The following is a 12369-nucleotide window of genomic DNA, read 5'->3' on the forward strand; positions in this document are numbered from 1 at the left end:
CCATGTGTAACCTGCTCCTGGCACAGCTCAATAATGCTAATCGTTTGTGGAGGTCCTGGGGGGGATCACATGTGGTTTTCCAGGAGACTGGCGCTGACCTTCCTCAGTGTCCCAGGGGTGGGCCTGGGTCAAGATCCTATGGGAGCACACAGTAGGCCCCAGTAAACTGTTGTTAACAAGGGCTACAGAGCATTTTCTAGTCTGAAATGAAGCCTCAGACAATCATGACAGGCAGCAGCCTGTGGTCAGCGGTCAGACTGCATCCCGCTGGCTGGAATTTCTCCCCCACCACCTGACCTACCCCTTTCTATGATGATCTTTCCTCCAGAAACAGTTCATGTCTGTGGCATCCTATCCTTGGCGTCTCACTGCAACATGTCGGGTGAGGTAGGATCTAATCATAGAGGAGCTTGATGCATGGTCTGTCACTGTACCTGATGTCCTGACACTTGCCCTTCCTGAGGATGTGGGCCACCTTTTCCCTCCATGAGTTTGAACATTTGGTACTGTGCATGCTGTTGTGGCTTTCAGGAAGATGAGACTTACAGCTCCATTTTGAGGTAAGTTTTCCTGAAAGGGGAGGCAAAGATGCTGACAGTTTGGAGGGGAGAGAATGGCAGTGGACAATCAATCAGCTTCTTCCCTAAGAACATTTTGCCATCCTTGGCTTCATTTAGAGAAGTTGTGGGAAATTGTTGGTCTGATTTGTAATAAAGAATTTGCCAACACCCATTGACTAGGATCTGCACGGTCTAGCCCTAGCAGGTTTGCACAGTAACATATGTTGTCTGCTGATTCGAGGTCTTAACGAGATGAGGCTGGTCCTCCTTCTCATTCTCACGAGAAGTCCTTCAGGGCCCCAGTACACTGTGACTACTAGTCCTGGGGGTAGAGAGCAGACTGGTGTGGGGCCAGTGGACATTCCTGAGTTCATCCACAGCACCCTACCCTGCCTCTCTCTCACTCTGCCTCCCACCCCTAAGCCTTAAACCACACATTTATTTTTCTCAACCACTATGCAGACTTCTTGGCACCCTCTACTTCCCATTTATAAGATGTACTGTTATCTTCCCATCAGTTTTAAGCCTGAGCTCCTCCCTCTAACATGCTGTATGAGGAGAAGCCAGTTGTGGCCACTTCACAACCAACTGGGATTCCAGTCTTCATTTCTTTGTGGGGAAATCAATGAGGCACACTTTGAGAGCAATGGCAGCTGTGCAGCTATCCTTGGCCTTAGGCTGCCCAGTACCTGGTCTAGCTGAGCTGGTTCAGGAATGGATGCCTCCACACTAAAATGTTCTGCTCCACTTGCCTGTGTCCTGCTACCCCCACCCCCCAGCAGTCGTTACATCAGGGACAAAGGATGGAGATTTGGGTGTTAGGTTCTCTTGAATGTGGCCACAAAGACACAGTGTCTGGTGAGTGAGGGCCCATGCTACAGGTGAGGCTCAGCCATGGCTGGTCTGGGGGCCCCTACTTCCAGCTTGTTGCAGAGGAGGCCCTCATGGGCCAGGAAACTGTAGCAACTTTCTGGGACACTTGCAGAGGGGGCTAGTTTGTACTGGATGATGGAAGTGAGGTCCAGGATTTCTGGCAGTTGGCCCCAGGGGCTCAGCTGGGTAGTAGGGCCAAGAGGGGCTATGAGTCCAGTTGGCCCTTATGTGCTGCCTGCTCCACAGCCCTTGAACTGAGCTGCAGGGGCTGGTCATCCACAGAAGCACGATGAGCCTGGGCATCCATTCTGGTGGGCTCCACCTTGAGCCGGCTAAGGTCCAGGATGTGGCCCGGGTACCTCTTGTCCTGTGGGCTGTGGGGTGGACTAGCCAGGGAGGGCAGGCCACACACAACCGGCACGCTAGGGAAGCTGTTAGGTTCTTTTTGTTGGAGAATATCAGGGCCCCTGGCCTGAGGCTGCCTACAGAGCCCACTGTTTATGTCTTGCCTTGGGGACTGTGTAGTAGAGGGCTCGTAGTCTGGGTGGATGTGCAGGCCTGCAACCTGGGCCACACAGCCTGTCAGGGTGGGCTCTACATTGAGGGTGCTTCCGCCAGGACCTGGCCTCCAGGGACCTTGGAAACACTCCTGATTCCCAGGAGGTGTGGGGTCCTGGAAGCCAGGCCAATGGTTTGGGACCTTATTTTTGCTGGAAGTGTCTGTTGTTGCAGAGGCTGCAGACCCCAAAGAGGAGAACAAGTTTTCATGGCAGCCTTGTGTCCCTCCTTCCCCAGAAACCTGCACACACTCCAGAGATGGGTCCCTGGAGAGAGTGCTGGTTCCCTGCTCGGGCCCTCCTAGGACCTTGCTCTCTCCAGGGGGGAGGCCCTTGGGACCCAAATGTGCCCACAGCTCCCGCCTGCTGGGTGCTGAGCCCATAGTGGTCCTACCTGCATCTGAAGCCCCAGCCCCCCTGCCCTCCAGCTTCACTGGATCTGGGCCCTTTTTCTTGGAGCCAGCAACCAGCTTCTCTGCCTCTCCCCTGGGTGAGGTTGCAGTTTCTCTAGGGGCTGAAGCAGGTGGGGTGCGGAGTTCAGGGCCACGGCGAAGCCAGTTGATAATGCCCATGGTGATGGCAAGCTCAGTGTCACAGAGCTTTAACAGGCACTCCTTACCCTTCCAGGAGCTTTGCAAAAAGCCCTGGCTGAGCAGGTCTGGGCCTGGTGCTGGGGCCAAGTTCTCCTCTGCCCCTACATGGAAGCTGCACATGGACAGTGGTGCTCCTAGTGCTGGCCCTGACAGACTCTCAGACACACTTAGGTCATCATCCAGACTTGGGCCAACAGGGCCTTCGCTGGGGTCATAGAAGAGCTCATAGAGGGCATCTCCACTGTAACTGTCCCGGGGGAAGGCAGCTGCAGGTGTGCCTGGGCTTGAAGCCTCCTTCTTGTCCTCCTCAAGCCCAGGTGAGAAGGAGTCATAGTAGCCCTCATCACTCGTGGACACGGATTCTGGCTGTTCGCTTTTAGGGGTACCTGTGTCTATGGAGCTGGCTTTGGAGCCACTGTGAGGGTCTCTGCAGGGACACAGGGGGAGCTCAGCAAGCCCAGCTGCATCCAGCCTGGGCCGGTCTGTGTCTGTCCCCTGGGGACCCCCCAGCCATGGCCCCAGGAGGGCACGGTGCTGCTGCCTCACAGAATGATTCACACTGTCCCAGAACTTGGCAAAGTCAGACATCTCGTTTTGGGCAGGTGATGCCAGCTGTTCCACACTGCCCTGGAAGGGGCCCCTAAGAACCTTGCTTTCAAGGGCCTGTGATACCTGGGCTGGGCTCTCCAGGCCCTCGTTCAGTTCCAGGGATGGCACTGAGCTTTCATCTGCAAAGATCTCCCCACAGCCCGTGAGAGAGTCAAAGCTCTTGAGTGAGGCTACATCCTCACACAGGGCCCTGCAGAGGTCAAAGGAAGAGTCAGGCAGGAGCTCACTGTCAGATAGGTCCTGGCACAGGCTGTCTGGCCCTAGTCCCTCACCTAAGGGGAAGAACGCTTTGCCTGGCTTCCCACCAGCCTCTGATGGACCCCCGGGGGAAGACAGGCTGTCCCCCTTGGTCACCAGCGAGGCCAAGTTCTCAGTCTTGTTTCTGCGAATGTGGAATAGGTTCCGAAAGCACTTCTTAGGTCGTTTCAGGGAGATCCTCTTCCTTGGGATGCTCTTGGCCACCGCTGGCACAAAGGGCATCTGGGGCACAAAGTGGCGGTAATCAATCATGCGCTGGTTGCTGGAGGGCCCTGGGAAGCTTGTGCTGCCCACCAGCTGCCCTGCGGCTGTGCTTGCCCTGCCAGCCCCGGGCACATTGTCATGAGTCTTGCTCTTTCGTACCAGTTTGAAGGTGGCCCCACAGAAGGCTGCAGCCCCCACCTCGGGTTCTGGCTCTGCCCCCTTGTTGGAGCATCTGTCATATCCTTGGGCGCTGGGACTAACCTGCAGGGCCCTTTCACTGTGGGGCTGCTGTTGCCCTCCTGGTGAGACTGACCAGGGACTTGCATCCTCCCTGGCCAGAGTGGTGGCTGCTGGATCTGGGGATTTCTCATGGGAAATCTGCAGGCTGGATTTGATGAAGGTCTTTCCTCTCTTCAGCTCCATGCTGCCAGTGCCCCAAGCTTCTGTGAAGGAAAGTAGGACGCACTTAGTATCCAAGATGGAGGCCTATGGCTCTAGAAGACCTCTGCCTAACTCTGCTCACACAGTGGCTTTGGAGCTGATCTCTGACATCTAAACTTGGATCCTCCACAGCGGTAGGGAGAGGGAGATGAGAATGGCCTCACCCATGCTCACTGCTCCAGGGCTGCCCACTGCTCCACAGAAAACTGATGTTAGAGAGGTTAAGTCACATACTTAAAGTCACACAGTAGTAGCCAAATCGAGAGTAGACTGAGGTCTGGTGCTCTTGTGTCTGTGATCTCTCAACTCAACCAAGCATCCTCTCAGAGTTTATCTGGCCAAGTCAGACTCCTATTTCCAGGCCCAGGCACTCGATTTAGCACCACATCCTTACAGGGAAAGTATCACGGCCTTTCTGAGTGGTGGAGCAGAGGGTTCAATAAGTAAGTTCCTGCCTTCATCTAAGAGACAAAGCTCAAAGGGAAACCCAAGCCTGCCTTCTGGGATGGACACAGGTGTTCATCAGTTGGAAGGGAAGCCACATACACTGCCCTCCAGGGCTATTGCATCTGTCTGAGGAGGCAAGACTCAGTCTACAGAGAGGCCATCAGGGCAAGGCACAGCCAAGCATCTAATGGTGTGTGCTGAGCTTGAGCACTGAGAAGAGAGACAGCATCATGGTAGAAGGCAAAAGTGAGGAGTCACCATGAGGCCAGGACCAGGCAGGTTAGATAGACACAGCACATGATGGACTGAGAGTAGGCAGGTATCACTTTCTGTGCACATTCTGAGAGGTGTTGATGCCTGGGGTACCAGCCAGAGTGCCACCCAGATGGATGCCCAGTCTGAGTCCAATAAGAAAGAGTGTTGGGATTGATTACTGATGTCTGTCCTGGGGGTGGGAGAGGGAAGCCAGTAAGACTGTTATCTTGACCATTTTTGCATAGCTGAGGAGTGTGGCCTTCCTCTGAGGTCAACGAAGAGCTATAAAAGTCTTCTGAGGGAGTGGGTGGGTACAAAGAGTGACATAATAAAGTTGGCAGAGTAAGACTATTTATCTGACATCTGAATAAATTAGGACAGAAGCTTTGAGCAGAGAAGATTCACAAAAGGCAACTAAAGTGGGCTGAGTGTGTGGAGATAAGATACAGGTGGAAGCTATAGTCATAAGACAAAAAAGAGAGGTGAAGTTATAGGGCCTTTCGAAGGCAGAAATGCTAGGACCCAGCAACTGAATAAGGAGAGAGAAGTCATCAACACTGAGGAAACAGTAAATACTGACCTAGAAGTGGGAAAATGACAGGAAGTAGAAACTGAGTGAAGGCAAGGAAGGGGCCTGTGCTAAGAGCTGGTCTGAAAGAGAGAGAAACAAGACTCTATAGTTTTAAACCTGTTGCCTTTGGGGTGAGTTTGGAGACCTATAAGAGTAGACCAAAAGAAGGTGACGCCCAAGAGCACCACCTGTGGACTTCCCTGGACTCTCCCTCCCTGTATCCTCACAGGCACCCAGCTCACAGCTCAGCCTGTTCCAGCAGCTTGGTGATGAGCAACCTGCAGGTCCATCCTGTCAGTTTGGCCAGGGAAAAATTAAAGGAGAGAGTTTGGGGTTTCTTTGATTCTCCGTAATGATTAGCTTCATAGGGAGCACCAGAATTCACTCCCCACAGTTCACAGTCTGTGAGGGAGGCATGAAGCCTGTGGAAAGGCAAGTGGCTCTGTCAGCCTGCCTGCCTTTCAGGTCCACTGCCCACAGAGCTTTGCAGCTACGTTCAGAAAGCTGCTTGACAGCTAGGAGCTACCCAGGGTCAGCTCTGGAGCTCTCAAATGCTTAGCCATGAGCTCTCACCTGGAGGTAAGCAGAGGGGCTGCCTCACAGTCTGGCTGATAACATTAAAGCGAAAGAAGATGAGAAGGGGTGACAAGGCTGCTGTTGCAGGGGCTCACAGGGGTAAGCTGACCAGCCTCCACCTTACTCCCACCCATGGGCGGTGCTTCCTCCCCTACAGAGGGACACTTGAGACTTCCGGCTGGAGGATAAGATGAGCCAGGGAAAACCACAGAAGCCGGACTTAGCTCAGCTTTTGGTGGCAGCATCCTGGACAGTGAGAAAGTGCTTCAAGCTGCCTTTCTGCCCCCTGTGAGGTGGCATGTGCCCAAGCCTTTCCTAGCCTATATCTGCAGATACCATTTTCACTCCCCCACAGTCCTTTGTGGCCTAGATAAGTCCTTCCCCAGGTCTGATAGGTTTTACTCTACACAGCATAGTGATTACTATCTGGACTCTGGCGTTGGAGAACCCAGATTTGAGTCTTGGTTGCATCGACCTAACCAAGTGAGAGCTTGGCCTATAACCTTATGAGACATACTACTGTAACTTCCATTTTACAAAGGAGAAATTAAGATCCAGAAAATTCAATAGATTGGCACAGGTTGCACGTGTGATAAGTGACAGAACTAAGATTTGAAACCAAGCTCCTTTGATTCTGATCATGTGCTCTTAACCTCAACAGACATTCTGTGAACCAATAGCCCAAACTCCTCTTCACGGGAAATTTAAAAATCAAATAATAAATATGTTTTTATGAGGAATTTTGGAAAGCACAATGAAAATGGTGATTAAAATCAAAAGTATAGCTCACACAATCTAGAGAAATTGTAATTGAAGATAATATAATTTCTATGACAAGAAATTTTAGATACATTCATTATGAGATCTCTTTTCTATGTTTTAGAAAAATCTTTTTATTACCATACTCTAAGGAATAACTCCAAGCGAGCATGATAAATATTACTTCACTGTATGCAGAAATTGCAACTGCAAGAACTATGATGGTTTATCTGATATTGATCTCTATGAATAAAATTGATTTCTTAATTCTTAATTCAGTTTCCTGATTTAAAATCATGAAGAACTGGAAATTTCACTATATTCTGAACTTGGAAAACGACATCTCAAAATAACAGTCATTTCTACAGATGGCTGGACTCAGTGTCACTACTGTTGCCAGCTCTCTTTCCTGAGTTCATTTAACGCTTCGGCACATTGATAGGGCAATACGCACTAAGATTCAGAGTAATGATTGGAGATTTGCAAAATACTGGAGCAATTATGTGAAATTCAGTGTATGTTCAGTCCAGATTCTACATTAAAATATTTTATCAGAGCCTGACTCTTTAGAAATGTGGGGCCCATATGTGACATAGGTGGGAACTCCCTGGGGGGTAAGAGGGCCCACTGCCTAAGTGGAGAAAAGCTGAGCAGTCACCTTCCATGACAGTTCTCAGGGACAGAGTGGAATTTATCTGGACAGCCACATGCTGGCACTGTCATTGCTTGAGGGCAGAGGCCAAATATGTCCAGGTTCCCAGCTGCAAAAATGCATATTCTGCTTCGTAACCCTCTGGCTAAAGACTTCTCCAGTGGACCTCAGCATGAAACCTGAGAGGGAATACTCTACCATGTGCCACATCCTTCCCCAAAGGTAAAAGTAGGCCTGTCCCTTCCCTGGTTCCTGCCTTCTTGTCTATAGAACTCAGTGATCACTGGCTCCTCATTTGGGTGCTTGTTTGAGCTTTTTACTCCCCAGTGAGATTGAAAAGCTAAGATTCAGGACTCCAACTGTGGTTGACAGTGAGCTAGTGCTTATTTAAATGAAGTATTTATGTTTTTTAGACATTTTGGCCATATATTTATATCTACGTTTCCTAAATAGGATGTTGATTCTGGCATTTTTAATTCTACAGTTTATGCACATCATTCTCTGAGACAGGTCTCAGTGACATCAAGACCTTGGACTGAGTCTTGCATCTCTAAAATGAACTTCCAAATTCCATGAGAATAGGGACCACACCTTGTCTATATTTAATCAACTCTGATTCACAGATGTGGTATTTAAACCAAGATCTAAAAGACAGCTGAACACAACCAGGCAAAAGATGTGAGAAGCATATTCCAGGCAAAGGGAACATCCCTCAGAAAGGCCTTGCAGAGGAAAGGATGAAGAATATTTAAAGCTCTGAAAGCAGGCCCAGGTATCCAGAGCAGCAAGCCAGTAGGATGACGCCTGGAGATGGGCGGGGCAGACCGCACCAGGCCTGAGGTCACGGGTAGGGTCTTGGCTTTTATCCTATGCACCATGGAGAGCCAGCCATCAAGGGTGAGTAACAGGGGCCAGTTTTCAGTTTTAATAGATTAGTTGTAAGTGAGAATGGAAAGCAGGCTCAAGAGTGGAGGCCAGAAGGCAGATTAGGAGCCAGAGAAAGGCGTAGTGGAGAGTCAGTAGTGACAGAGATTTTCTATGCATGCCAACCTTTCTTCTCAGTGCCTTACAGAGTATGCACTTGCATATGGATTTATTGCAAATTGAGAAAATGAAGTAATTCTACTGGCTGGTTTTCTACAAGATGAATAACTTTAGCTCGACTGCCTAGGATTTTCTTTTCCCTTCCTTTCTGTGAGCTTCTTGCCTTTTTTAACATGAAATTGAGTCTATCACAGAGCAAACAAAAACCTTGCAGGTACACATATATAATAGAAGTGGTTTGGAGATAAAAAATTTTTGACTAATAGTTTTGGCATTTGCCATGCTTTTCCCTGCCCCGCCCCCAACATCTAGTAAAACCACAAGCCTTGAAATACAAAGAGGGGAACGGTGATAAGAAAGCAGAGGCCTCAGAGAGGATCTCTGCCAAGGGACTTCCTGGACACTGGGGTCAGGGTGGGAAGCTATGTATGGGGCAATAGTTTATCTCTGTAGAGGGTGTCTTGTCTAAGACAAAACCTTCAGGATGTTTGGAGTGAAGGCTATTGTGGAGAGAGAAAGCTCCGTGTTATGGGGTGGGTGTGGGGTGGGGAATGAAGCAGAAATAGAATCTGCAGTGAGAACATCACCAATTTACCCAATCCCCACGTTGGAGAGACAAAGGGCCCTTTGGGGAGCAAAGGTTCTGGCCCACCTCCTCTACGGGTGTCTCTAGGTGTTCCTGGGCCGCCCGGATGAAAGAAAATGGGTCTCCAGTCTTATCTGTTTTTTCCCCCCGCCTCCGCATACGCGCAAAAGCGTTCTCTCTCCTTCCTTAGCCCAGACTTAAAAGGGTCGTCGCCCCCAGACCCCAGACTCCGCATTATCTGCGCAGGACACTGTGAGGAGGAAAGGGTGCAGACCCTCTTTCCTCCACTCAGCCCGCCCATCGCGCGAAAGAACGCACAAAAATTCCCAAATCATTCCCTTTCTCCCCAAGCCTGAATCCTCGGCCTTTGCCGACTTACCGCAGGTGGCCGGGAGTGTCGCAGTACGCGGCCTTGGCGGGGCCGGGAGCCGCGCCCGAGCCCAAGCCGCGCGCCTAGCTCAGCACCACGGTCAGCTCCTGGCGCCGCGCGCCCCCGCGGGGTGGGGGAGGAGGAGGGCCCGCGCCCGCCCGCCGCGGCTTGGAGAGGCGGGCCTCTGTGGCAGGAGGCGGGCAGGCAAGGGTTAAGCCGCGGGAGGGCACCGGGGTGGGGGCGGGGCCGGGAGTCCTTCGGCCTCTGTGGCAGCCCGGCGCAGCAGGGGGCGAGGTGAAATGAGTTGGACCGGGGTAGGGGCTGCTCCCGGAGATCTGCAGCCTCGGTGCCACCTGGACTTCCGTTGGTCTCGCTTTGTTAGTATTTCTCCCGGTCTCTGTCCCTGTCTCCCCGCGAGGCTGTGGTTTTGCATCCCTCAGGCCCAGCTGCGGGTGCTGCCGGGGACGTACAGCCGCGCAGTGGTCTCCTCTGGCTCTGCACCGCGTGTCTGCGCAGTGGTCTGAAAGCCTTAGAACGCATAGGTTTGGGTGCGCTGATCTCCGCAGCTCGTAGCGTCCAGGCAGATTTAACCCCAACCGTCCCGGAAGGGCTCCGTCACACGGGGCCTAGTCGCGACTCCTAACGCAGGATTCAGAGCGGCCTTGGAAAACGGGTCAGACCAATCTCAGGATGCAGGGCAGAATCTTACAGAACCTTCTTTACAGAGTGCCTTCTTGGGACCGGATTATATTATTTGTGGGAAAAAACAAGGCGCTTCCTTTAGGGCTGTGAGGTCTGCTGTTGCTCTGCTGTTCTGCAGTCTTGGGAAAAGCAGAAACGTTGTGGGATCTGTCTCCCCGCTAGGCCAAGGACAGAGGGACGGCATGCTGGGGGAAAGGAATGAAGTATGGATTAAATAACCCCTGGATGGCTCAGGGAGCAGTGCCAAGAGCATGAAGAAAGGGGTGGGGTGGAAAGGGGCGGAAGCACACAGCTGGTGCTAATGAAGCTGCTGATTCCTCAGAAGTGGGGGTTGGGGGGGCTGATCCCACACAACAGGGGTGAATGCAGGCTGTGAGGTAATAAGGAAGGGCACAGGGGTCGCCCAGTCCAGGCTTGGACTGAGGCCAGGAAGAGGTCAGGGCTAGGGCAAATGGCAAAGGCCATGACTTTCTTGAGCCTGATTGGCTCCCTCCCTGTCCCCACGTCCAAAAAGACCCTGGACATAGGGTGTCCCACCTCGGTTTGGGCTGTCTTTGTCATAACCCATCAACCTTCTTTACAGTCACCCTGAGATTGCCTCACCCCAGAGTCAGGAGGATTCTATTGCTGTCCCCTCCCCCGCAGAGGATCTTCCACTGCCTTCGGATGAGCCCACCTTATTGTGTTTCTTGCAGTTAAACAGCCTTTCTACCTGCTGACTGGTGCAGCATGCATGACCCCAGATGTCCCCTCTCCCGGTGTTGGTGGTGTAGTCCTGACCTTTCCTGTCAGTTTCTGGCCATCAGAGTTCCTTTAGTCAATTCTTCCCCTATTAGGTAGAAACAAAGGCGGTCTGTGTTTCATTGCCAAATATACCCTGAATCAAGAATAGGACTCCCACAGACTCCATAGTCCTTACTAGTTAAAGTTATAAACATTAGTTTCTTCTATTATCGTTTTCCCTCTTCTGCATTGCAAGGACTTTATATTTTTCTTAAACTCTTCCCCTTTTGAAGATAATTACGGGCTTAACTTCTTCCAATGAGTGATAATTCCTCTTTTCCATTCCAACTTGTCACCCTTTGGCCATTGAGAGCTATTCTAAGCCATCTATTTTCTGCCTTTCAGAGAGTTTTAAAATATCCTTAATTTTTAAGAAACAAAACAAACTATATGCATAATTTATAATATATAAATTTTTTTCTTCCCCAAAGACATGGGACCAGGTCTTCTCCAAGGACCCCTGAAAAGATCTTTCATACCAAGATTTTCCAGTTCAGATATTACTGAATGATTTTTAATAGTGTTCTATTGTAAACTTGCTTTATGTTATTTTTATAATACACTAAGTTTTCTCATCAGGACTCACAACATTTTTAGGCTGTGGCTCTAACCCTTTTCTTTCCTGGCGTGGGCCCTTAGGATTCTCTGCCCTTGCTCCCTGGTTACTTGATTGACCAGTGGGTCTCGGACCTTCTGGCCATACCTTTGCTTTCCGACAAATTCAAAGGATGTCACCTGACTGTGAGCACAAATATGGCAGTAGCCTGTCAACTGCATCAGTCGGGGTGCAAAAATCCAGGTTTACAGCCTAAACTCAGTGGATCCTCAGATCCTCGGAGATCTCAGAGAAGATCCTCAGAGAAGACTAGGAGGTGAGGCAGTGGGATCCTATGCCCCCAAGGAAGAATGAGAAGGCCAGGACTGTCAACTTGGAGAAGAAAGACTTCAAAAGGCATAATTTGGAATAGGTGCCTGGGTAGGGAGGAGGAATGATGGCTCCAAGGATGGGTGTGGCAAGAGGCACCCTAGTATTCAGGCTAGTTCCCCTGCAGAAAGATGTGGCCTACTGCAATGACTGGGTGGTTTCTTGTTCTTTCAAAAGTAACTGTATTTTGTTTTATTTTAAAAAAATTAGTTTTAAAAATATGGAACACTTCATGAATTTGCATGTCATCCTTGCATAGGGGCAATGCTAATCTTCTCTGTATCATTCCAATTTTAGTATATGTCCTGCCCAAGTGAGCACAAAATTACCTATATTTTAAAACTTCCATCTTTAAAAAAACTGACACAGTTTGTTTTTTCTTTTCTTTTTTTTTTAAAGTTTTTATTTATTTATTTGACAGAGAGAGAGAGAGACAGCCAGAGAGAGAGAACACAAGCAGGGGGAGTTGGAGAGGAAGAAGCAGGCTTCCAGTGGAGGAGCCTGATGCGGGGCTCGATCCCATAACACTGGGATCATGCCCTGAGCGTGAAGACAGACGCTTAATGACTGAGCCACCCAGGCGCCCCTGTTTCTTTTTCTTTTT

General features: G+C 50.4%; 1 protein-coding gene and 1 non-coding gene across 2 annotated transcripts; both read right to left on the reverse strand.

Annotated features, from left to right (window-relative positions):
* Positions 1 to 1435: 1435 nt before the first annotated feature.
* On the reverse strand, positions 1436 to 4234 carry AMER3 (APC membrane recruitment protein 3). The gene is given in 3 exon segments (XM_008692094.2): positions 1436 to 1635; positions 1638 to 2412; positions 2455 to 4234. Coding segments are annotated over 3 exon segments (2598 nt in total). The 5' UTR covers positions 4078 to 4234.
* Positions 4235 to 11979: 7745 nt separating this feature from the next.
* On the reverse strand, positions 11980 to 12086 carry LOC121101477. Its single transcript, XR_005833468.1, has one exon. It is a non-coding gene; the product is annotated as a U6 spliceosomal RNA (small nuclear RNA).
* Positions 12087 to 12369: the final 283 nt, after the last annotated feature.

The sequence above is a fragment of the Ursus maritimus genome, unplaced genomic scaffold, assembly GCF_017311325.1.
Source record: "Ursus maritimus isolate PB19 unplaced genomic scaffold, ASM1731132v1 scaffold_10, whole genome shotgun sequence".
Classification (NCBI taxonomy): domain Eukaryota; kingdom Metazoa; phylum Chordata; class Mammalia; order Carnivora; family Ursidae; genus Ursus; species Ursus maritimus.